The 26,129-nt window shown below is 36.0% G+C and overlaps 1 protein-coding gene and 1 long non-coding RNA gene across 4 annotated transcripts in view; both read left to right on the forward strand.

The window, feature by feature from the left end:
- The window catches only part of LOC307007956 (teneurin-3), a 120,369-nt gene that overhangs the window by 62,870 nt on the left and 31,370 nt on the right, over window positions 1–26,129 (forward strand). For both annotated transcript variants that reach the window (XM_079630470.1, XM_079630471.1), the window contains exons 5-15: window positions 9,973–10,211; window positions 11,292–11,411; window positions 13,314–13,528; window positions 14,339–14,546; window positions 15,249–15,350; window positions 16,137–16,331; window positions 19,062–19,262; window positions 23,067–23,252; window positions 24,264–24,290; window positions 25,517–25,663; window positions 25,808–26,015. In XM_079630470.1, coding sequence (XP_079486596.1) covers window positions 9,973–10,211; window positions 11,292–11,411; window positions 13,314–13,528; window positions 14,339–14,546; window positions 15,249–15,350; window positions 16,137–16,331; window positions 19,062–19,262; window positions 23,067–23,252; window positions 24,264–24,290; window positions 25,517–25,663; window positions 25,808–26,015 — 1,848 coding nt within the window. The remainder of the gene's footprint in view (window positions 1–9,972; window positions 10,212–11,291; window positions 11,412–13,313; window positions 13,529–14,338; window positions 14,547–15,248; window positions 15,351–16,136; window positions 16,332–19,061; window positions 19,263–23,066; window positions 23,253–24,263; window positions 24,291–25,516; window positions 25,664–25,807; window positions 26,016–26,129) is intronic.
- Window positions 1,515–4,729, forward strand: LOC307007957. 2 transcript variants are annotated; one of them, XR_013799724.1, is made up of 7 exons: window positions 1,518–1,571; window positions 1,688–1,787; window positions 1,878–2,017; window positions 2,391–2,979; window positions 3,950–4,049; window positions 4,132–4,227; window positions 4,366–4,729. It is a non-coding gene; the product is annotated as an uncharacterized lncRNA (long non-coding RNA). The 2 variants fall into 2 exon arrangements; XR_013799723.1 differs by having other exon boundaries at window positions 1,515–1,787.

The raw sequence follows: 26,129 nt of genomic DNA on the forward strand, positions 1-26,129 counted from the left end.
TTTAAGATCTTTTTAAAATCAAATTGTGACTTATCAAAAAAGTTAAAGATATTATAGGACTTAACTACAGGCAAGCATTTTTGTTGTGTCAGATGCGGTAAGTGTAGATGTTGTTGTGTAGTATCTGACAACCCTTCACTAGAGATTTAATGAAGAGAGTTTTCATAAAAAAAAAAGAAGAGTTTAGAAGTGAGTCGGAGAACATTAGTATGCAAACCGAACAGCATCTACTGTTAAGTGGATTCGTTAAAGACTCCCTATGGTGAAAATCAAGTTTTTAATGTTGTTTATGTCTATGTGATGTTTTTACGACAAACCATGTGCAAATTCATAAGTCAACACCATTGCTGAGTATTTTCTCCTTAAAACTGCAGTGACAAAAAGACAGTCTCAAAAACTGTCGTTTTTCTTGTTTCTTATGTCACAAACTACCCTTGTAACCAATCACGTCAACGTGCGGGCGGGCTTTTGCATATTATTTGTCCTCAAGCTTGGTGGACACTGAGACGCTGTCGCTGCTCAGCCTTTCATATTTGTGCGCGTCTTTTGCATTATCAAAATGTGTGACTATCAGCCAGTTCTAATCAGTGGGAGATTGTTTTTGGAGTTTAAAAATATATAATACCCGGTGTTACATTCTCAATATCAAGTGATTTAGCCTCATATACAGTAAACGTAAATTCGTTTTACAAGCAGGTATTGTTAGTTACCACCAGAACTGCTTGCGGGTCCACGTTGAACACACTTGAAGTGTGTAAAAACTGACTAATTATAATTTTTTTCTTTTAAATGCTATTTTCTATTTGATAAAATACTGATATGGAATTGTTGTTGTCAAGTAAACTTAATGTGTCTCCTGTTGCAAGCCTGTGTGCTCTCTAAACTGTCCGAGGTGTTCAACATCACGTTATTAACAGACATTTAGAACCCTAACCCCTATTTCTGAAATTTGTGAATCGATTAGAATCGTTATAAAACAGAATCTCAATTTATAAGTGAATCGATTTTCTCCCCCACCCCTAGTATTCAGACAATGCTACAAATAACTGACACCCAGATAGGGATACAGCTTGTCACTTTTACAGTGTTGAACATTCAGTATCAAAATTAATCTCTGTGTTATGTATAGAAAAAAATATTAAAACTACACTTGCGTAACTGAATGCAATAAGTTACATTTGTGTCAGAAACAATACTCTATATAGTCATATATTTTTCATTTGAGTTCCTATCAGTTTTCTCTACTAATTTGAGGAAATATTGTGGTAAAAACTACAAAGTCAAGCCTTTATGTAATGCACCTTGCTGTCACTACAGATATCTTGAAGTGTACTACACAGTAAAATCGGCAGTGTAAAAATTGCAGTGTTAAAAGTTATTAATTCCCAAAGAGTTAAATTAACAATCAACAATGTTAAAAAACACTCCTCTTCAGTGTAGTTACAAGTGTAATTTTATTTTTACACTGAAAGTGCAAAAAAAAAAAAGCGCCGAATTGAATTGACTCCGCCCCTCGATGACTGCTGTCTCGAAAGACGACGACGCCATTTTATCTTCATGCGACCGAGACGGTAGGTTGAATTGCTTTTTTCTTTCTAAAATAAAAAAGTAAATACACTTGTTAACATTTTTGGTAAAATATGGTGGTGAACACATTTAGAAATGATAAACTGCGCGTTTTTGTCAGGATTAAGGAAGCTCGTCAAGTTCATGAGATGCAGAGATGTAAGTTAACGTTACAGAAGGATGTGGAGGTTTCTCATGACGATTTGATTTCCTGGATGAAGGTGATTTAACGTTTAAAATACGTTTGTATTATAAATTATATTTGTATTACAAATATATTTTTAGCTCATTTCATTTTGGTTTGTTGACAGAAAGCCTTCCCGCCCTCAGTCGCGCCGAGGCCTCAACCGGTCTTACGACAAGCCTGGCAGTAAAGTTGATGAGGAGGTCTGAAACAGCAGCAGCATTTGGGCTTCTTTTTTTCTGCGCAGATGAGAGAATTCTTCAAATGGTAAGTTTATATTCGTTTTGTGTGTATAAAAGTGGCTGTGTTATACATGAACGCGTTAACGGTTCCGTTTTTGTGACGCATGCGCATTATTAACAGCTCGTTTAAGTATCTTGTAAATTAGCGCGCAGTGCAAACAACAAATGCACTTTTTTGTAGACTGAGGTGAGGGAGCGTTTAAAAACGTTTTATTCGCCCTATGTTTAAGTGAGAATTACATATCTGTATGTTTGTTCTTAGCACTGAATATCATGTCGTCATATCTGCGTCAAGACACAAACATACGAACTTCCCATCAAGTTTTTTTTTTTTTTTTTTCAAACATTGTGAAAGTGCATTAAAGCTAACCTGTAAATCCATCTGTCTTCCAATTCAGTTTACAGGTAACATTTGCGTATGCACTGGCAGAGCATACAGGTACTTTAGCTTGAAATCAGTCTTTATCAATTCATACTGCATGTTATTTTGGGATAAATTATGTCCTAACTATTTATCTGTCTGCATTTTATTAATATGAATCTGTATGTTCTGTTCACATTATAAATACCATTAATAAATTATGGGTAAAATAAATTCTAAATGCGTATTAAAATCAAGTTAAATTTAAGATGCCTTATTACTCATTTAACTTATATAAATGTATTCAATAATCAGATTAAATGCATATTTTGAATATAAATAATTTTACACCCATGCTTTATAGACATCTCTCAGCATAATCGAAATTAAGGGTAATCACAATTATTTTTACCTTATTTACAGCCCCAATTTAAATTGTATTGCATTACTGAATTTTGGAAATATTAGCATCAACTGACATATTTTTTTCAAATCCTTTTTCAATAGATTTGGCCCAGAACCCTCCAGTGTCAAGTGAAGGAAGCTCCTCTCATGAGATTGCTACAGAAACCAAGCAACAGAAATGAAGACGAAAGCAACAGAATGCTGAAGATGAATCCAGAATCGTGAGTGTCATTATATTTTATTCTATGTGCAGTACAAATTTTAATACATGACGAATTAACATGAAACATTTAAACCTAACTGGGCAACCACACAATGCCTTTGTTCAGACCTGAAATGTACATGTGTCTTGGGTGATTGATGTATCTTGATTGTCATAATTCATGATGACACATCAATCACTATGTCATTGTGTTAATTCAAGATATTAAACTGCAAAAAGTTAAAGGGTTAGTTGACACACAAGTGTAAAATTGTTGTAATTTCTCACCCTCATGTCATTCCAAACCCGAAAAGACTTTTGTTCATCTTCGAAACTCAAATAAATATATCAAGAATACTGCACGCAACTACCACTTTGACACTTCAAAAAGTTCATAAAGAGATCATAAAACGAACCCATATGAATTGAGCCGTTTAGTCCAAATTTTCTGAAGAGACTTGATCGCTTTGTGATGAATAGATTGACATATAAACATGAATCAACCAACATAAACAGAAGAAAAAGAAAATTTGGACTAAACTGCTTGGTTCATGGATTAGTTTTAAGATCTCTTTGTTAACTTTTTGAACCGTCAAGTGGTAGTTGTGTAGCTGTCAATGGAGGGAAAGAAAGCTGTCAGATTTCATCAAAAATATCTTCATTTGTGTTTCAAAGACTAAAGAAAGTCTTGCGGGTTTGGAACGACATGAGGGTCAGTAAATTACTGAATTAAAATTTTTGGGTGAACTATCCCTTTAATAAAAAAAATGTGGCCTAGACCTCATCAGAACAATCGAATCTCAATGCGTCTTGTGTGCGTTTACACCTGTACTTCGAGTTGTTCGCTTGTGCAAGATGAATGTTAATGCCAGGTGTGAACGGTGCTACTCTGTGACTACACAATCATCTGAACAGAATTGTTCCTGAGAGAAATGGTTGTCATTATGCTATGTAACTGTTTGATTGTTTTTGTTTTGATTTTTGGTTAGAAGACCTCCGCTAAGTTCCTGGAAAGGCTTCTCCCAAGACCTTCAAGGACCTGATTGACTGCAGAATCTGCTGTGCAAGATGATGAAAATGATGATTCAGGTTAGACTATAGTTCAGAATAAGATTATCTATACACGTTCATGCATGAATGCATTTTGCTGAAGTTGTCACGTGTTATTTAGAATGGGGCAGCGATCTTGCATCAATTTGTCTCCTGCAAGAGACCTGGAAAGATGTCCTCATATCAAGCTGAACAACACCTTGTCGTCTCCAAAAAGGTACATTTGGACATTTCTGTCACACTGCCTATTGTCTGCCTCAAAATATTGCCATTTGTGTTGATTGTATTGTGGAAAACGAATATAAAGACGGCCAATTGGAGAGCTGACTTTGAGTGTTATTTTTGTCTTTGGCAGGGACCAGCATACAAGACCACCTTGACTGCATTGAAGAGACCACACAGCATACCTGCTCGCGGCCGGTGATGCTGATATGGCAATAAACTCAAATACTACTTCCTGTTCGCTGAATGGGACAAAGAGGAACTGCATACACGGATGCTACAACTGTCGACAAGTAGTTTTCTGCAATCTTGTTCAAATCTACCTGTCATATTTCTTCATGTCTAGGCAAATTAACATGATTTTATGTTTTTTCTTGACTTTTTTTTTTCTTGCAACTCCTCATGAATGTGATAATTTGACCTTTACACATCTGGCATATGTTATAAAGGAGCCACTTTGCCTATTTGTTAAATAAACTTTGGATTTATACATCTGTCTGAAGACTCTTGATTTTATCTTGTACATTAACACTATATAATAGTGTAAATAGTTTATGCACTGAACAGAATACTTTATAAATAACACTTATAGTGTAATCCAATAGTGTAAATCCAATGAAATTAAATCAACACCAGGGGTGTTAAAAACCCCAAGTGTAAAACTTAAACAACAATTTAAGTGTAACACTTTACACTCGAAGTGTAATTTTTCTACACTGTAAGGTGCTATATTAACACTGTAAATTCAACACTACAAACGGTGTACTTTTTACTCTAGATAGATTGGGACCATATATGATCCGGAGTAGTGTTAAAATTAACACTTTAAGTGTTAATTTGACACTGCGTTTTTTACTGTGTACTAAAGCTGAGGGTTGCCTACCCAGCATCCACCTGACAGATTGAATTTATGTATGCATGACATGAGTATCATATCAAGCATAAATAAATACATGTCATGTTAGTCTTATCTTCTTCAGATATATATACACATTCAAAAGCATTTGTCTGTAAACACACATTTTTATGTTTTTAATTATTATTATTATTAATTATAAGACAGTTTTTGTTTTTTAATTAGGGTTGAAAGTGCAATATTTGTGTTCTTAAAAGGATGACGTCCTTGACTAAATTCAGCCTTTGTTCATAACAGACACACAGTGTAAATAGTAATGTACTGCATCATAGATTTTCTCCACCCTTATGCAGATTTATTAGTGCTACAATCAGCATTTTCACTTCAAAAGGCTGAAGGGAAGGGTCCCGGTAGACTGGGACCTGCAGAGACCGAATATGAATGCAAAAGCATTGGAAATAGACTTTATTAGCCAAAACAAAAGACACCATGTGCAAGCCAACATTTCTGTTATGTACCGGTATACATTAAATTATATGCAAACACATATAATTAAATGACCAAGTAGTGGACAAAGAAAATGTTTATTTCTTCATAAGAATAGTATTAGTAGTTGAAACCTAAACCTATATATGAAGACTTCAGATGCAAAAGCCTCTAAGTGCCTCCAAGTTCTTCTAGAATGATAATTTTTATCAAGCTTGTATGTCTATGTTCAGTTATTTCACTTTAATGGCAATGGAAATTACCTATTAATTGTCATTTAAAGTGAAATTACTGAACTTAAATATACAAGCTTGATAAAAATGCTCATTTTAGAAGAACATTTCAGATGGCACTTAGAGGCTTTTGCATCTGAAGTCTTCATATATGAACAAGAAACTACTTCTAGCAGTAATAACTTTTTATATAGCATAAAGAGTTAAATCTTTCCTGGAAGATATATTGCGGATAATGCCATAATGGCACAGTTTATATAACCCTGCATATACCCCCAGGAGCCTGAGCTGCCACCCACTCGAAAGGTTAAACAAGACGAATAACAGCTTTAAACTGTTCATCACAAAAACATGTGTGCCATTAAATACTTATCTCAAAATTTAGACTATAATGTACTAAAAATAGCTACTAGATGGCCTTTTTCTTTCTTTATATATAGATATATATATCATAAAATGTCACATTCCGTTTTCAGCCAAAAGAGAAAACGGGTCAAAAATATTGAAAAAATAAAAGAGACATAATTATTTTTGAAATGGTTAAAACGCAGTGCCTGAAATAATCCAGGGTTCATTTTATTGAATTGTTCCTTTAAAGGGGTGGTTAATTATGATTTCACTTATCTAATTTTAGTTAGTGTGTAATGTTGCTGTTTGAGAATAAAAAAAAGAAAAGTTACAACGATCGAAGTTCAAAGCAAAGCGAGATATTTTATTTTACAGAAATCACTTTTTAAGGATTACAACAAACGGCTGGTAGGGGGACTACACAAGCTTCCTCCCGGGTTAGTGACATCACAAACCCTAAAATTTACATAAACTCCACCCCCGGAACAAGATTATTGATTATCAAGACAGAATATGCTAATCAATGACTAAAAGATAACTACACATAAGCAACTATTTTACAGTTCAGAAATGTTGTCTTCAGGTTGTCATTTTCTCTTGAGTATCTCCATTTTTCTAACTCCGGTTTGAACATAAAAGGCTAAACGTTTTAACATTTTCAGTGCGTGTGTGTGATGTAATCCAAGCTGCTAGGGACACAAGTTGTTGAAGCTCCATCCTCTGTGCTTTAATTGCTTTATGCTCCCTGGTTTAAAAAGCAAACATAAATGCTGTAAGTTTTCACTGTTGTGCCCAGTCATACAATGACCACGATGTGTGTAGGCAAGAATACACTAAATTAATCAAGTTGACCTGGTACGAACAAAGCAGTCGTGTGTGTGTGGGATATAGAGGAATGGGTTGTCACTGAAAAAAATAAATGTAGAGTGGATCGTCTTTAGTGAATGAATCAAATTTAATTTCTGTCTACATTCAGTCTGGCCTGCAATTTAATGAGGATTTTCTTTCGTTGGTATTTCAACATAATGCCCATGGTTTTTTCCTTTAAGCTTTTAATTAACTTCCAATAAAACATGACGCCTTTACCTCTAGAAATCTCTACTTAATGTCACTTTTTCATCAGCACAGGAATATCTTTAGGACAGGAATGGTTTACATTTTTGTAAATCACTTCAGAATCAGCTCTTTCTTCAAATAATTATATTAACTTAGCCATTCAATTGTTTTATTTATAAAATAGCATTAAATGAAGAGGCCTTCCTGCAGTCGCACTGTACACATTCGTTAATAATAACAGAGTTAGTAATGCTGTGCGTCAGGTTTTTGATCTTTTGGACACCACAGCTGTTGTGCTTCATTGTGGAGATGAAACAAAACAGCAACAAAAAGAAAGACTAGTGATAGTGTACTTCTTTTGGATATGAGGAAAAAAAGATGTTTTGTAATCACATCAAGTGAAAAACATGTATCTAGATCTAGGCAGAAAACAGTCTTCTCCTGTTATTAATGATCCCAGTAGAATTCCTCTTCTACCTCTCTCTCCCTTCAGCTTCCTCTCTTTTCTCCATGCACTACGCCAATCCATCAAGTCTCCTATTTTCTGTACTCTACCTTTCTTAGCACGTTATCTTGAAAACTTTCCACTCCGCTGTCTGTCACAAAGACTCTGATCTTTACATGCCAACAGAAAGGGACTGTCCTAAAATGGCAGTGGCGCAGAAACCTCCAGGGAGCGTCTTAAAATACCGCCACTCTGCCGAGTGCTAGAGAGGCACCTGCTGCTCCCAGACCCCTACTGAGGTGGCAGATGCTTCCGCCTCAAAGAGGATGCTTGAGTCCTAGATGGAGTTGAGAGGATCTGTGCGATTCCTCCTCGTTTTTCACAGATGTTGGAATGAGACTTTGTCTTCACTTTAAACTCGTCTTCCACTTTGTCACCAGTCACATACTCTTTTCGCACGTTTGAACTCTAAGTCAACAAGTAGTCCTTTGAAAAGCCCACTCTTTTCTTTAGCCTAGCTAATGCGGCCATCATTATATATCAGATTATGCTAGAAAAGGACTTTTATTCCTTTGTTTGCAGTTTCTCTTTCAACCTCCAAATCATCCCCTTTTCTTTTGTTGGGCCTCTTCATGCTCCGCAGCATTCCAAGCGTCAACCCGATGACAAGGAAAGGTGGGGCGCTGACAGAGAATCAGATTGTACAAGTACAAAAATCTTTTTGGGGTGAAGTTACTTCTTAGTAGTCCTAATGCGGACACCACTCTCACACCCTATAAAAAGGGCCGATGAGGATTAGTTTAGTCATTTTCTCTAGCTGGCGTCACACTCCTAATCAATTATGGATTGTTTGGCCTCAAAACGGCACACTGTCAGTGTATTTGTTAATCGTTTGTGAAGGCTTTTAAATGCACCTCATTCAGTGTGCAGTGGCCCGGAACCTATCTGAGCCCTTGTGAAAAAATGTGTGTGTGTGTTTGGAGTCGTGGCAGCAGCTCATAACCATGCAGATTATAAAGTAGAAGTATTACAATGGAGTCTTCTGAATGAAAAGCAGGCATCTTAAAACCAGGCCTGTATTGAAATTTCCACAAAAGAACAAGCATCAGAGTGTTGCTTGACCGTTGAAGTTTAAAGTTTTAAAGAGTAATGCTGTTAGTAGCTGGAGAGTTTTAAACGTTGTCTCATTAAAAAATAAAAAAAAATTATATCTATATATGTATATACGGCCACTTCTGATTTCCGATTTCCGTTTTTTTTTTTTTGTTTTTTTTGTAAGTTTGACCTGCCCCTTTTTTTGCACCTCCGCTTCGCCGTGCGTGCAGTTCTTAAAGAGAAAGACACAGTCTTTTAATCTTGCCACTATAAATCGCCATTTTTCTGCACTAAACTAGCGAATTTTCCTAAGATATATTCAGAGATGATAGACAAGATGTTATAGAATAATAATTTAATGAAAACCCAATTTTGACAAAAAACTGACATTCGATCTATTTTTAGACCTTACTGAAAACGTGCCAGCGCGACATCCGACGGGTTTTCCCAGATCGCATCACATATATATATATATATAGGGATGCACATATATATATATATATATATATATATATATATATATATATTAGGGATGTTCCATATATATTTATTTATTTTGCAGTTGATTCAGTGAGGGATTTATCAGAATAATTCAAAGGTTTGTGAGCTTTTATGACCAATTCCCAGCTCAAAATGCATTTTCTTGCCTTTATTTTGTGGTATACTGTGTTCTCATCACATTTAAATCAGACAGCAAACTTAACATTCACAACCCAGGTAAAGCGCCACTGATGAAAAGCAGTGCAAAACACTGCCATCAAAAGCTGATTCATACACATCATTATGGGTTATGTTTCTTATCATAGAATCTAGAGTTCAGTTAACCGCTGTTCACTTTGACTTGACTTTGTGTGCTTCTTTCCATCATAGCCCATCATTAGAGACATTCATTTTATAAGAACAGGCACTAATCTGTAAACATAACATTATGACAACCCTATAATCTAATGTAGTTATTATAATTTAAATAACAGTTTATTAAATTACAACTTTTGTTACATACATACTAAAATAGCTGTTTCTATAGTGATAAAAAAAATAGTGATGCGTCAATGAAAAAGGTTTAATTTTAAAGTTCTCAAAATGTCAAACTTTTTAATAACTTCTAAAAAAAGACCCCACCTTTTAACTTTAGGTTTTGTCCACAGCTTGCTCTAAAAGTTTTCAGAAAAGTCATTGGTTTTATATTTCATCATCCCATATCTTATCCTCTTTCCCTAGGCACTTCCTGCTTAAGACTGGAACAGGCACCACATCTCTCTTCACAACTCCTAATCCCGGTTACACCATGGCAACCGGCGCTGTCTACTCTCCGCCAGCCCGTCCCTTAACCCGCAACACACTATCAAGAGGTGCATTCAAATTTAACAAGTCGCCTAAACGGTGTTCGTGGAAATGCACCGCTCTCAGTGCCGTAGGAGTGGCCACCCTGCTGTCAGTTCTGCTCTGCTACTGCATAGGTAACTGTGTGTGTGTGTCTAGCTTATGTGACCATGAGGTACTCAGGTGTGAGCTGTTTTATACAGCCTGCCCCCATCAGAGATAGCGAAATAGCTCATCAGGTGGAGTTTTTCTTCCCCAACCTTCATCTGTGGCCAAAACACCTGGTGCTCTGCTCTAAATAGTCTCCCAGTCCCACAGAGGAAGTCACATACACACACATATACTAGAAAAAGACTAATAACTGCTGCTAAGCAAAAGCAACATGAACTGATCTTACTTATTGTCTGCAGCAATCTATATTCACTCTGTTAGCCCTCACAAACATTATAACCTCAAATTTTTGTATTCTCTCAGATTTCTTAACATTGTTTCCCCACTGTGAGTTATTTGCCGCAGTTGGAGGCTCCTCCCCCCCCCCCTGCTGAAGGCCTGTTAGAAACATTCATCCCTCCAAAGATCAAACCGAGAGGAAGAGAGGTGTGTGAAGCGCTGCCTCCTCAGCAAGCTCCCTCGCTGTGAACTTTGAAGGAGACTTTTCCCTAGCTGTTTTCACACACATCGAGCGGTTAAAAAAAAAAAAAACTAGAAAGTGTTTGCCTAAGATTTAACAGCAGGATGTTTTGAAGAGAGAATGGAGGAAAGAGAAGATTGAGAGTAGCAAGGAGAATGAGAGAAACTCTTGTATTATATAACAGGTTTTGATCTTCAGGTTTTTTATCTTCTTTTTTCCCTTTTTAATCACTGGAATCTGATTTCATTTCCTCAGAAAGCAGTTTTCAGTAACGAGCTAAAAGCTAATCTGAAGTATATTCAAAATAGTTTTCGTCAAGACCCCATGCAGCGATAATTCAAAGAAAATGTTTTCAAACAGCAAAAAAGACATTGTGCACTATTCAGAGCAGATTCTAATGAGGGAGAGATTTTCTTTTTTAATGCACTGCGCTTGTGTCCAACACATGCGTAAAGGAGAGTGCAAATCACCTTCTAAAATGGCTTTCAACAGCTTTTAAACTTTATCTTTTTGCAAATGAGAATGTCTCATGACATGATATGTGCTTGCTGTTCCGTTTCATGATCTTAATTGCTTTCTGTCGCAGCCATGCATGTACTTGGCCTGAACTGGAAACTGAAGGATGTGGATAATCACGCCTTTGAGAATGGACAAGCCAAACCAGTGACGTTCCCGACCAACACTGTGACTGCAATTTCTGCAGATGGTAACATTTCAAGGCCGAAATCAATGACCTTTCAATCACAGAGAACTGCATTTTCACATCTCTATGAGATATTTTAGATATATACATTTCATACATTGCAGTCAAGCACCATATTAGTTTGTAGAGAAATGTTTTCTTTTCAATTTTTTTCTTGTTCTTAGTACACTTAGTTCTATAGTACCCATTTTTGTGGTAAAGTAAAATATTAAACGTTAATTGTTAGATAAACAGTTACAATTTGAGATGCAGTCTAGAGTTAATTGAGACATACAGTCAGTTGTGAGAAATAGTCGCAAATGTGAGATATAGTCAATATGAGAAATAGTCACAATTGCAAGATATAGTCACATTGTAAGATTACAAGAACCACTGTTGCATTTGAGAGATAGAAAGCCACATTGTGAGATATAAAGTAACAATTACTAGAAACAATGTTGCATTTGAGAGATAGAAAGTCACATTTTGAGATATACAGTCACAATGAAAAGAAACGATTTGCAACAGAGATACCTGTATTGTAACATCGATTTTTGTCTTCATATTCTCACTTGCAACATTTTTCCTGTACTTGTGACTATATCACAATTGAAACATATTTTCTTGTAATTGTGACTATATCTCATAATGCTGCAGTTGAGAGATATAAAGTCTCATTGTGAGATATACAGTCACAATTATAAGAAAGAAAGTTGCAGTTGAGAGATATACAATCTCATTGTGAGATGTAAAGTCACAATTACAAGAAACATAGTTGCATTTGAAAGATAGAAAGTCACATTGTGAGATATAAAATATATTCATTGTCAATATACCAACTGTACACATTTGATGTATTATTATCAGTGGAACATGTTACATTGCACACATACCTCTAAGCAAAATATATAACTCTCCCAGCTCCCCTCCCTGTGTCTAAAAGATGATCCTTAAACACGTGTCCATGCAATCTATAGCCTAACTCATGCATTTTAAACTTCATAAGATAATACAATTGATTATGAATACTAATGAATAATAATAAAACGGATACATAATATTAAATAATTAATTTATATTAAAAGATGAAATTTTAGTCTTCCGAGATATAAAGTCATATAAATCAACCACCTAGGACAGATAGTGTGCAGCTGGCATTTTTTACAATCCAAGCAATTCCTGATGGATAAAATAAGTGAAAATGGTTGTGAATGTAACAATATTGATGGTATCTTTGACTTGAGGAGTGACAGTCTCCAAAGAATAGCACCCACTGCGCTGGGTTTGTCCTAATTACCATGTTTAGAAAGCATCAGTTTGAAGCAAACCAATAAAAGACGATTTCCTCACTCTGAATGCGAAGCTGCCATGTTATATTGTGTTCATTTAATTGACTAACTGCCTCTTTCTGAAGTGTGATATAAAGATGTTTTTCTTGTGTTGTGTAAACTCTGTCAACTGTCTTCTATTGATAGCCTTTGGAGAGTATGAAAGAGCATGGCAAATGCCTACTGCAAGTTTTAGAGTAATGTTTGACATTTAGAGACTCCCATCTGAAAAAACATTGACAAGCCCATTTATCTCTGAACATAAATATAAACAAATCTTTTAATGTCATTTTCTTTTGATTCTTAATGTTATCTAGTTCAGATGGGTCAATGATTGTCAAATCTGACCAAGCTACACTTAAACATGAATCTTTACTGCATTAGAAAGGAATGGTATTTGACTGGGTTTGTTGTCATGAATCAACTTTGGGCAGACAAGCAAACAAATAATAAATAGACAATGCTATACGAGTAGGCTACCCAACACTAAAGTATCTTAATTTTATCGAACAGCACATTTAAGTCTGATAAGTGAACTGTGAATAAACTTCAAATAATATAATAATGCGATAATATTTTAATATGTGTCTGCTCGCAGGAAGGGTAGGAGTGATGCTGCAATATAACGCCACATTGGACACAGGGCAGGTGGAGTTGGGTCAGCAGGTAGCACACGCTGTTCCACCAGGTGTTTTCTGGAGGTCCAGACTTCTCATTCAACAACCCCACTTCCTCAAGTTTAATATTTCCATTCAGAAAAATGCCCTGATTGGAGTCTATGGGAGGAGGGGTCTTCCACCCTCACACACACAGGTAAAACAATATCAAAGTCTTCAAACTTAATCCTAATTAAGTCATAAGTGACTCAAATTTGTTATTTAATAAGTTATTTAAACAAAAAGACAAAGGACGTTTTTTTATCTTCCAAAATAAATTAATTTGCTTAATAATTTTGCATTTATATAAGCCGTTGTCTGGAAAGTATTGACTGAAGCTATTTAATATAAAACAAGAGATAAAGGAATCAGCTATCAAAGGTTTTCCACAAGATCCTACTTTAATCAAGACAAAACAAACTCCTCCAACAGAAAGACATTTTCTCTCTGTCTCAGTGATTGGCTGGGTGTTTAACACTCACAGCTGTCAATAAAAGCCGCATCTTTCGTGAGTGCTGGGGAAAACTGTCCAACTTATTGTAGATGTTCAATCAATGTGTCCCCAAAGCCATTCACAATAAACTAAAGCAAGCTTATTGAGTGCTGCTTCCAATTTGCCATGTGTCTCCTTATTGCTTTTTGTAGCTGACCAGTAGGAAATCAATTGGAGAAACTTTAATTTAGAGTCTTGAGTTAGTTGGCCTATCTATTTATTTTAATGTTCTGTTTGAAGTAAAACTCTGGAAGTTCTGGTGGATAATACACTCTGTGGTGCCAAATAAACTAATTAAAAAAATACCTTTTTCCTGTCTGTTTTTTAAAAGATTTCTTGTGATGATATTTTAGGACCAGACAGGGCAGCTTAAATGTCATGGTGTCTAGATATTAAATTTGCCTTTTTACTTTGTTGAAATGTTTTTGGCAACTGCTGAATCATAGTCAACAAATGTAATTGTGTTTGTTTCAGTATGACTTTGTGGAGCTTCTGGATGGCAGTAGGCTCATCTCACCAGAGCGAGTTCCGTTGGATCCGGAGCTCAGGGATCGACTGGAGATTCCGGTCAGCGTTCAGCAGGCAGGCTTTATTCAGTACCTGCACACCGGTGTGTGGCACCTGGCCTTTTACAATGATGGGCGCACTGTAGAACCCGTTTCATACAACACAATAGTTCTAGGTGAGCTAGCACATGTAATACAACCGTGTAACATCATGTGATTGAGTACATACACATCTTTGTTTATGCACTGCAGAGAGTGGCTTGTTATTTTGTTTCCTGCTTCTTTCTGCGCCAAAGCTGAAAATGTAATTTCATACCTAACATTATGTAATGTGATGCTCGACAGAGCAATTGGGCCACTGTAACAAGCTTTTATATGTGCCTTCAAATGGCCTTTTTTATATTTGTCTTGCACCCAAGTGCCTGAGATAGCGCAGCAGTGATAATGAGGCGTGCAGAAGCATGCCCTGAGTTGTTGGCTAATCAATAAGTTTGATTCTGCCGCTATCTCTTTCTGTCAGGCCAGGGAATATGGAGGCCAACAGACTAAATCTCTAAGCCTTGAGCTGCTGAGCTGTTTGTTTTTATCTTCAAATATGAATTTATTTTGTATGTTATGCGGTCATGAGGAGAATTTGCTTTTATTTACAGCAAAGGAAAGTTCTTGCCTTTTCAATTATTTATACATTTATTTATTTAGTGGGAATTCAGTAGGCAACTTCCAAAGAGACTCTTTATAATTCTTAAAGACACTCCAGTAGTGTTTTACCACAATTACGTTGTACTACTTTTTTATACCACACATACAAAGCTGTGTAAAAATGCAGTTAATTTACCACAGATAAATTGCAATTTTATTATCTGATCTTCTTTGTGCAGAGTCGGTGATGGAATGCCCACACAATTGCTATGGCAATGGAGAATGTGTCTCAGGCACATGTAATTGCTTCCCAGGATTCCTTGGACCATATTGCTCGAGAGGTGTGTGTGTGTGTGGTGTTGTAATGATAGTTTTTGTAGCTATGAGGATGAATGTCATAAAACCTGACAAAAGAAAATGTTGGGGTCATATTTAACCACAAAATGCACCTTTTATGGTTTTACATCATTAAATTGCAATTGGTTCGTGAGATCGGCCAAATTTAGTGACTACAGATGGAGTCAAAGAATGGGATTATTGGCCAAATCAACATTATACTGTACCCTATATAGAATTAAAATACTAAGATATTAGTCATGCACTGTATTTAATGTATAGGCTAACTTTAAAATGAAATAAAATTGTGTTCAGAAAGGATGACTTTCATTACAGTATTACAGGTGAAACCTGTTACAGCCTATTATATAGACTCATTACATGCAAAGTGAGATATTTCAAGCCTTTATTTGTTATCATTTTGATGATTATGGCTTACAGCTATGAAAACCTTTTCACAATATTCTAATTTTGATTTTGGGGTTTTCATAAGCTGTAAGCCATAATCATCAAAATTATAACAAATAAAGGCTTGAAATATCTCACTTTGCATGTAATGAGTCTACCGGTATAGTTTCACCTTTTAAGTTGAATTACTGAAATAAAGGAACTTTTGCATGATATTCTAATTTTTAGAGTTTCACCTGTACAATAATAAGAGTATAATGATAATCATCAATGAGATAAATTACCAAATGACCCAAAAGTAAGACATCCTGGGCATGTTTTGTGAGTTTCTTCCATCTGTGGCATACCTCTATCCTTCTAACTCATTTCTTTCTCTCTATTAGCGGCATGCCCAGTGTTGTGCAGCGGCAATGGTCAGTACAACGGCGGTCGCTGCCAGTGCTACAGCGGATGGAAAGGGATTGAATGTGACGTGCCCAGTGGTCAGTGTATGGACGCCCAGTGTGCGGGTCATGGCATGTGTGTTACAGGCTCCTGCATATGTAACCCAGGTTTTAAAGGTGACAACTGTGATCAAGGTAACTGGACTGATTTCAGTAGGTATGCAAAGAAACCACAACATATGTAGTTCATTGTAGTTGAGGAGAAGGCTTTTTGCAACACCACCGAGCAGCTAATTACATGGATGAGTGTACTGACTTAAAGACTGGGTTTTGTTGTGATAAATTAGCCACACCATTTAACAGCATCCACTGACTGAAATGGATTCTACATGTGGGATTGAGATAAGGCAGACAGCCAAGAAAATACCCCTTACATGCACACAACATATTTCCTGTCTTTTGATTCCTTTCCTCTTGCTTTCTCTGGGTAAAACCAATTGAGTCTATTGATCCACATTCAATAGACTTTGGAATGAACTCTTTAGATGTCCATGTTTGGGTCACTTGACCAGTGTTATAATTGTCATTGAACTGAATGAGTAACTCACCTTAAGGTCGAGAAGAGAGAGAAAGACCTAGTGAGACAGTTGAAAAGAGAGATGTGCTGGGAATAGATTGTTTAATATGCTTTAAAATGCATATATATATATATATATATATATATATATATATATATATATATATATATATATATATTAACATATTTTTTAAGAATGTGACGAAATGACGTCACATCAGTTCGTTCTTTGATTTCTCTTGAAGTATATCGGGGCCTTTATGTTGCAGTTATTATAAAGTTGCACAAAATAATAAAGACCAGATGAAACAAAATTATTGGCTAATTAAATTAAAAATAATAATGTAGTTGCAGTCACATTTAGTTCATTGCCAATTAAAACCTACAAAGAGGTATGACATTAATCTTGATATGTGTGTTTTTCAAAACAGCTTGATGATTTTGCATTAACTGTTGTCTTTAACAGATATTTAAAGCAGTGGTTCTCAACTCCAGTCATCGGGACCCACTACTCTGCACAATTTGTATGTCTCCCTTATTAAACACACCTGAATCACATCATCAGCTCGTTAGGAGAGACTCCATGAACTGAACTGAGTGTGTCAGATATGAGAGACATACAAAATGTGCAGAGCAGCGGGTCCCGAGGACTGGAGTTGAGAACCACTGATTTAAAGGGATAGTTCACCCCAAAATGAAAAGTCTGTCATCATTGACGTTACAAATCTGTATGACTTTCTTCTGTGGAACATCAAATATATTTAGAAAAATGTCGGTTTTTCTATCCATGCAATGAAAGTCAATGTGCCATTTTAGATGCCACTGACTTTTATATGCACAAAAACAGTTCAAACGTTCTTCAAAAAGATTTGGAACAACATGAGGTTGATTACCAAATTTTTAAACTCAAGCAATGAGGAACAGGGTTGCAACTTCACACTGACAAGATTGCTTTTAAATTCTCCAAAAATGCAACCCTTAAATTGTAGCATTGAATCAAATTAGTACCTCTGTCCAAGTCTCAACAAGAACTGTACATCACACGTCCTATGGCTGTCATTTATTTCCAGAGCACAAAATCTGGACCCTTGAGCAATAGATCAGAGAGACTAATGTGATCAGATGAGTCATCTTTCAACCTGTTTTCTATATCTTCATGGGTTTATGCTTGGGAAAAGCCAAATGATACATTCAACACACATTGTCTGTTGCTACTGTAAAACATGATGATGGATTTGTCATGGTATTTTATTCCTTCTCATGTGCATCATTTGGTCCCATGATTACGCTGCATGATCATAGAACTGCATGAATATGAAGCCATTTTACTGGATCAGACATATTCCCACTGTGCAAACATTGTTCCATCATCATGTTTCTATATTACATGATGGTAATACTTCAAATTCAAGAGATTTCTTGAATAGCAGCAGGAAGCTGAAATGGCATCTAAGCATCACTGAATCTTAATAGGAGGTTTTGGAGTGTGGTCTTGAAACTCTCAAAGCAATAAAGAGACCTTTCTTTAAAAACGGTAAGGTCAATTATTGTAATATCATTATCATTAGGACTATTTAAGGGAAAAAAACATTCAAAAATGTATGACATAATACATTGAATATTTTAGTAAAGTATACACTATCATTAAAAAGTTTGGGGGTCAGTTATTAGATATATATTAAAGTTAGATATTTTCAAAGAAATTAATTATTCAGTAAGGATGCATTAAAGTGATCAAAAGTGACAGTAAAATATTAACATTTATAATGCTACAGTTTCCACAAAAATATTAAGCAGCACATCTGTTTTCAACATTGATAATAATGAGAAATGTTTCTTGTACACCAAATCCGCGTAATAGAATGATTTCTGAAGGATTATGTGACACTGAAGACTGGAGTAATGCTGAAAATTCAGATTTTCCATCACAGGAATAAATTACATTTAAAAATACTGTATATTAAAATAGAAAACAGTTATTTTAAATTGTAATAGTATTTTACAATATTACACAAATTTTTCTAATGGAGTATTTGTACGTTTGATTAAATAAATGCAGCCTTGGTGAGAAAACAATCTCAGACTTTTGAATGGTAGTGTATTTTAAAGAATTATAGCATTTTTCAAGCAAGACTTTATCAGGTTTTAAATGATAAATAAATAGATAAAAAATGTGTACCGTATATTGAAAATGTGATGAACCACACCTGTGGTTACGATCTGGGTATCTGATTTCATACATCCACTGAACAACTAAACATTATTTTGTGAATGTTGTTTAAACGTCATGGCAAAAATGTAGCTAATTCTTTGAAAAAAGGGTCTAAAAACAGTATTGTTTTCCACAGTGGACTGTGTGGAGCCAACCTGTTCGGGCCATGGCTCCTGTCTCCATGGTCAGTGCCACTGTACCTCAGGCTGGACCGGATCGAACTGTGAGACGCAACTCTCTCTGTGTCCAGAACACTGCTCTGGCCACGGCTCATTCCAAAGTGAGACCAGCACCTGCATTTGTGATGCCAACTGGACTGGGCCTGACTGCTCTACAGGTACCACTGGTTTTGTGGTGACCACTGGTTTTGTGACTGATTTTGTGATCAGTCATGTCATAACTTTAAATAAGGTTTGATTAGAGATTGGGAGATTTGTTTGAAAAATCCAAAACTTTGTTTAATTCCAGGTTTATATTAGATTTGAAAATTAAATTTTCAGAGTGGTCTTAGACTTTTTGTACCCCACTGTAGGTAATTGAATCATTATTATAGGAAATGGTTGTGGGTCTATGCTCTAACATTCTCCCCACACCGGGTGCTGTTAGGACCACTAATGTTTATGTTTCTAGTTTGATTAGCCTGTTGTGAGTAACCTTTCAATCAAGTCAGCATTTCCTGTGGCCATGACGCACGGCACGCTAATCTTACAGAAGCTGCGAGAACTTCCATATGTTACAGTCCCCTGGTGATGCCTGTAAGTAATTGGTGAAAAGAAAAAGAAATGCAGCTGTCAGGCTGTTTCTTCAGAGAAGGTTTTGGGAATTATGCTATCACAAGCGCCTGTGGTTTTGGAATAGGGGAATTATGTGAAATGTAAATGTGAAGAGAACAATAAATGTGGTGCTGCAGTTATCAAAAAGTGTTATAGCAAAACAGAACTCACCACAGATTAAATTGAATGTGCTCGACTGTTACAGTATGAAAATAAATCTTCTGTTCATATGTGAACTAAAGTTAGATTAACACTTACACTGCTGTTTAAATGTTTAGGGATTTATGGTTTTGAAAGAAGTCTCTTTATGCTCAACAAGGGTACATTTATTTGATCAAAAGTCCAGTGAAAAAACAATATATTTGTGAAATATTATTACATTTTAATATAGATGTTTTCTATTTGAATATATTTAAAAATGTAATTAATTCCTGTGATGGCAAAGCGGATTTAGCATTATTACTCCAGTCTTCAGTGTCATATGATCCTTAAGAAATCATTATAATATGCTGATTTGCTGCTCAAGAAAGATTTATTATCATTATCAGTGTTGAAAACAGTTGTGCTGCTTAATATTTTTGTGGAAACAAGACGTTTTCTCAGGATTATCTGATTAATTGAAAGTTCAAAATAACAGGATTTATTTGATTTTTTTTGTCTCATTTAATCAGTCAATTAAAAAAAAATCTATCTAAAGTGTATATGGGTTTACTTCTATATTCATATACAACTTTGGTAATGCTTCCATATCCTTTTTTATTGGATTGTATCAAGGATTTTCATTAGCAATTAAATATAGCAATACTGCTATATAGAAATGTTTTATTTGAACTTTTAGCTTCTATTGAATATAAAAGTAGTAAAGCAACTAAGCCATTACTTTCTTCTTGAGTGTTTGGTGAGCTTAGCAATGGGCTACTTTAGCTGCAGCTCTGGCCATGGGAGCAATGGGAGTCCACTTGCTTGCACAGTTGGGGTTTTGCCTCTTCATTACCTCCACTGTTCCACCTCAATTAAATAAACTTTAATTAACGTGTGTGTGGCATGGATCGACCCGCCTCCCGCTGGAACCTGGAAGTGCTAAAAACAGATAAACACCTTGCCGCTAATGAAAAATTGATTACATCGACTGGTGTGGAAAAAGAAGGCCGTAAAAAAAAAAAAGATTGAAAAAAATCAACCACCCCTTCACCCTTTTAGAGCAATTTAATATTCCAGAGAGCCGGCACCACCTAATCAGACCCTCCAAGGTCTTGCAATTGAATAAAAAAAAAAAAAAACGTATCTTGAGGGGGGACAGCAAAAGAGCTCCCCTGGACAAACACTTCAGAGAGACTTTACCTACGTTTCAGTTAGGTTTTTAGCCGTCATTTATATGTCAAGAGGACTTTCTTCCCACTCTAAAAGTTGCTTTACAAAGAAATGGCTTAATGGAAGACCAATTCTGAACTTGCCTGAAAGGTTGCCTTGGGCAGCAGTGGAGAAAAGTCACCAGTGTAATTTCTCTGCAGTGATAAATTGGCTCGATTATGGCCTTATAAAATCAAAATTGCCCCGGGTTGTGTTATTTGGCTGTTTTTAGGAATCGTTGAGGTGAGTTCTAAGGACATAATGATTAGTTGAAATGAAGGTGGATGGGGCAAAGCCAGGTCTAAGTTGCCCTTGTTATCTAGCATCAGACATGTTTAGATGCACAGTGCTGCCTGGTCTCAGCCTTGAGCCTTATTCTCTTCCAATAGCTGGATCTCTAACTCAAGGCAGACGTTACCTGAATTGTATGACTTTATTGAGAAAATACATACTGAAAAATGTTAACTCATTTGAAATAGTGGTTCCCCATATCTTACTTCACTTTACTATATCGATATTAGAACATAATGATTAGTTGAAATGAAGGTGGATAGGGGCAATCCAGGTTTAAGCTTCTCTTTACCTGTCATCAGATGCATTTAGATGGTCCTACACATTGCTTTCTGGTTGCAGCATGTCTGAAAAATGGATCTCTAACCTTAATACTTACTACTTTGTAGACACTGCCTGATTTATATGAATTTATGCAGAAGATACATACTAAAAATTGAAATGCCTTGTGCTGTCTGACGCATACAGATGTAATTCTTACGGTCTTGTCTTGACCTGTAGGTTGTTTTAATACATGCAGATCGTTGTTGGACTGGAAACAGACATGCAGATCTAATTCTACTGTGTGCATGTTAATTCATTTAGTTTAATAGTTTGCAGCCCACTGGGAAATTTTAAGGTGACGGTAAATTGAATGTATAATATAAACTGAGTAATGAAGTTGTTGTTGCACCATCTATGGAACCAAGTCTTCCTAATTTGAGATGTCTCTCTAGAATAACAGAGTGCACAATATTTGCTGACACTTGCAGAATATGGTTATGCCTTATGGAAGTAATTATCTATTAAATGTACCATCCATAAACTGGTTTTGGCATGTAGCCACGCCATATTTTTTAAATTCAAATGATTAAAAAATATATAATCCCATGTTGCCTTGAACTTGAACCTTCAAATCAAATTACTTTTCGAGAGTCTTTTTGGCTACATTTTATCCTAGATGAAATAGAGTGAATTATATTAAGGCATTTTTAAAGGCACTAAATGTTATGATAACAGAAATGCAACACGGTGTAATTCTGTTAAAGAGTCATTTGTCCTTGAAAATGTGCACAAGACAGAAAGTCTTCTGTGAATGTGTGCGTGTATGTATTTGTTGATGGATGCTCTGGAGAGCTCCAGAAATGTTAACAGTCACAGCTTGTAGGATGACAAGTTCAGAGCCATTGTGCATTGGCTTTAGCACAAAACTATCAAAGGATTACCGCCAATTTTGTTCCCCAGTATTCAAATACAATCCAGCAGTGAGAATTAGAGTGCCAAAGATGCATTCAGTCATAGCAGTTATAATTCAGCATGGTGCTGTTGTGAAGGAGATGAAATTTCTTTGTTTTGCCAAAGCAGATGAGACAACATGTAGATCAGGGGTCTTCAACAGGGGAACCGCAGTTGTACTGCAGGCATCCACAAATTAATGTTTGATCTCAAGCTTATTTTGTGGATGAAATTTAAATGTGTGTTTAACAAAAATACAACATTAAGTTAACTTTAACAAACTCAAGTTAAGAAGCAAGAATTCAGATAAAAGTTTCATTGTCCGTCCCACATTAAAATGCATCAAGGAAAATCTAAATCTAATGTACAAGTATCTGACACTGTATCCAAAATAATATTTTAATGGCATAAGATATGTACATGTACTGATAAAAGATGTGTGACTGTACACTTCAGTTGTATTGTTGTTTTATAAATTGTATTTATATAAAAGACACTGTTGTTTGTTTCAGAAATGTGTGCAACGGATTGCAGTCCTCACGGCGTATGTGGTGGAGGTGTGTGTCGATGTGCAGACGGCTGGTCAGGGGCAGGGTGTGAACAGGAGGATTGTCAGGCTCACTGTGGTGAGCACGGCATGTGTCGAAAGGGGAAGTGTGAGTGTCACCAAGGTTGGACGGGAGAAAACTGCAATATCGGTGAGTTAACCCTGTTGTGAACCTTGTATTTTGTTAGATTAGCTTTAAAAAATATCTTATCCTATTCAAGGTTCCTACAGTCAAACCATTGGAAATATTACAGATAAAATTGTATTTTACAGGCCAGTAAAAATCATGGAAATTAATAACATACAAAAGGTTAGATTTCTATAGTTAATATACAATACCATTCCAAAGTTTGGTGTCAGAAATAAATCCTTCCATTCATCAAAGAACCCTGGGGAAAAATCGGCATTGATATAAGAAATGTTTCACAAAATCAGAAAATTATTTCTGAAGGATCATGTGACACTGAAGACTGGATTAATGCTGAACATTCAGCTTTGCCATCACAGGAATATATTACATTTTAAAATATATTCAAATAGAACATTTTTATTTTAAATTGCAGTGATGTTTCATTTACATTTCACAATACTGTTTTTACTGTATTTTTGATCAAATAATTGCAGCTTTGGTGAGTAAGAGATTTTCATTAGAAATCCTCAAGTCTTGCCTTCTCAAACTATTGAATGGTATTGTAAAAAGTTTAGCTCTGAAATATTTAATTGGCTAAATATTTCTTAGTTGGTCTTAGTTAGAGATTGTGTAGAGTAAACGCTCACAAGTCATGGTGATGGTCGATTTTTTTGTATAAATAATTATTTTAACCACATCTTTTTAACAAATGATTCACAAATCTGAATCAAAATGATTTTGAAACATCCTTATCCAGTAATCAAAATGGACTGAAAAGGCAAACACGTATTACATTTTGAGAAAATGCACAGCATATTGGAATTATTCAGGGAATACTTGAGTAATTTTTAAATCAAACACATTGACAGCACATCAATACACTGTTGCACATTTTCAAATTTTATGAATTACTTATGGGAGGTCACATGGCCAATCGGCTAAAATATGTACATGAATTGCATTGTTAACATTGCACAAAAAATTATATTTTGTTAATAATTACTTTTTTGTTCATTCATTGCATCACTCTAGCACACTTTCTGGACAGCAAAATAAAAGGTACTGTGCTTTCTTTCATTTGCTATGGTTTGCTTTCTATGTGATCTGAAAATAGAAACGTTTAATTATAATTTTCTTGAATTCCTTTTTAATTACATTTTCATTGAATGCAAATGTTTATGAAAACTAAAAGCAGATTCGCACACATAGACCTTGGTTCATCAAAAAAAGGAAAAGAAAAATTCTAAAGCTGCTGTGCCTTTCTCTGATCGAGCTCTTCAACAGTACAATGCAAATATCATGAAATGTCATATTTACCGAGGAGAGGGTAAGCCGCAGCATATTAGGTGTGTGTAAACCAGCGGAGGCTGCCTGGGCTGTCTAAAGAAATTACACTAAATCACTGCATACCGCAGTATAACACCCCATGTTTAATTCTTTTCCCTGAATGTCTCTTCATGATAGCAGACTGGATAGGATATAGAGGTAAAGGTCATGCTGCCCTGAAGAGAGCATGTGGCTCTGACCCCTCTGTCTCTCAAGCATGACTTTCATTATGTCTATGTACCGTGTATTAATGTCTCCACATCTGTTCGGTTTCAGGTTCCCTGTTTTATACAGTGTAAATGTAGGCATACAGAGACACACACACAACCATCAGTCAGTCCATGCACATATACACGTTCGCATTACCCAAATCCCCATTGTTGCACATCTCACTGTCTCTTAATGTAATATTTAGCAGCTGCTAAGCTCCTTTAGTTTAGCATTTCCCTCTGTAATTTCCTTTGACTTCACACATTCTGTGACAAAGGATATGATGGAGCACTTCTGTACACTGTCTGATCAGCTCAGCATGCTGTTACTTCACATGGACACTGCTAGATGTGATAATTTAACAGTATTTTTCAAAAGAACTTTCTTTTAAATTTAGAAGCGGCTCAGATGCTTCATAAATATTTCATTTTTTTATTTCATTCAAACCATTTTGCCTAGTTGGTGTTTCGCTGAATTTATTAATCTATTCTCCAGAAAAAAAAGAAAAAAAATCAAAAATACTAAAACACTTATTTTGCCCAGCTGTTTCATGTGAAATTACAGCTGTCCCTGAGTCCTGTTCGATGTCTTTAAAATGTCAAGTGCCAAACGTTTGACTGACTAAGACACATTCACCGTGTTTTCCCCTGTATGTTTAAGCAGTTCTTTATGGTGAGTTCTTCACCCCCTTGACACATCCTAGGCTGCTGGTTGGTCGGTGTGTATAACTGATGAATTTGTCCCGGTAGATAGCTGTCCAGGGCTGTGTAACAACAACGGCAGGTGTATTCTGGACCAGAACGGATGGCGTTGCCTCTGCCAGTCGGGATGGAGAGGGGTGGGGTGTGATGTCGCTATGGAAACCCTTTGCTCTGATGGCAAGGACAATGAGGGAGGTGAGAAAATGTTGCAAAGTTAAGTGCTAAATAATTGTTTTACTATGATGGTGCTCCCACTTACACACAATCTGTACTAGAAATGTCTAAATAACTTTTAAAGCATCTGAATATGTTGTCTAAAGTCCGTTGCTGTTATTTTAGATGGCTTGGTGGACTGTATGGACCCAGACTGTTGCATTCACAGCACCTGTCAGGGTCAGACATACTGCCGCGGGGCTCCAGATCCCAGCACAATGCAACACCACAGCTCGCCTACTCCAGACGCTCAGGGCTTCTATCAGCGCGTCAGCTTTCTGGTAGCTCCAGAGGGCACCCATACCCTAACAGGGGAAAACACGTTCAACAGCAGGTTAGGAGCTCTTGCACTGCTGAAGAATGCTCAGCTAGGTTTGGTGAACTACACTGATAAATATGTGGCTTGAAGGGATACTTCACCCAAAAATGGATATTACCACAAAATAAA

Source organism: Phoxinus phoxinus, assembly GCF_949152265.1.
Source record: "Phoxinus phoxinus genome assembly, chromosome: 12".
In the NCBI taxonomy this organism is placed as follows: Eukaryota; Metazoa; Chordata; class Actinopteri; order Cypriniformes; family Leuciscidae; genus Phoxinus; species Phoxinus phoxinus.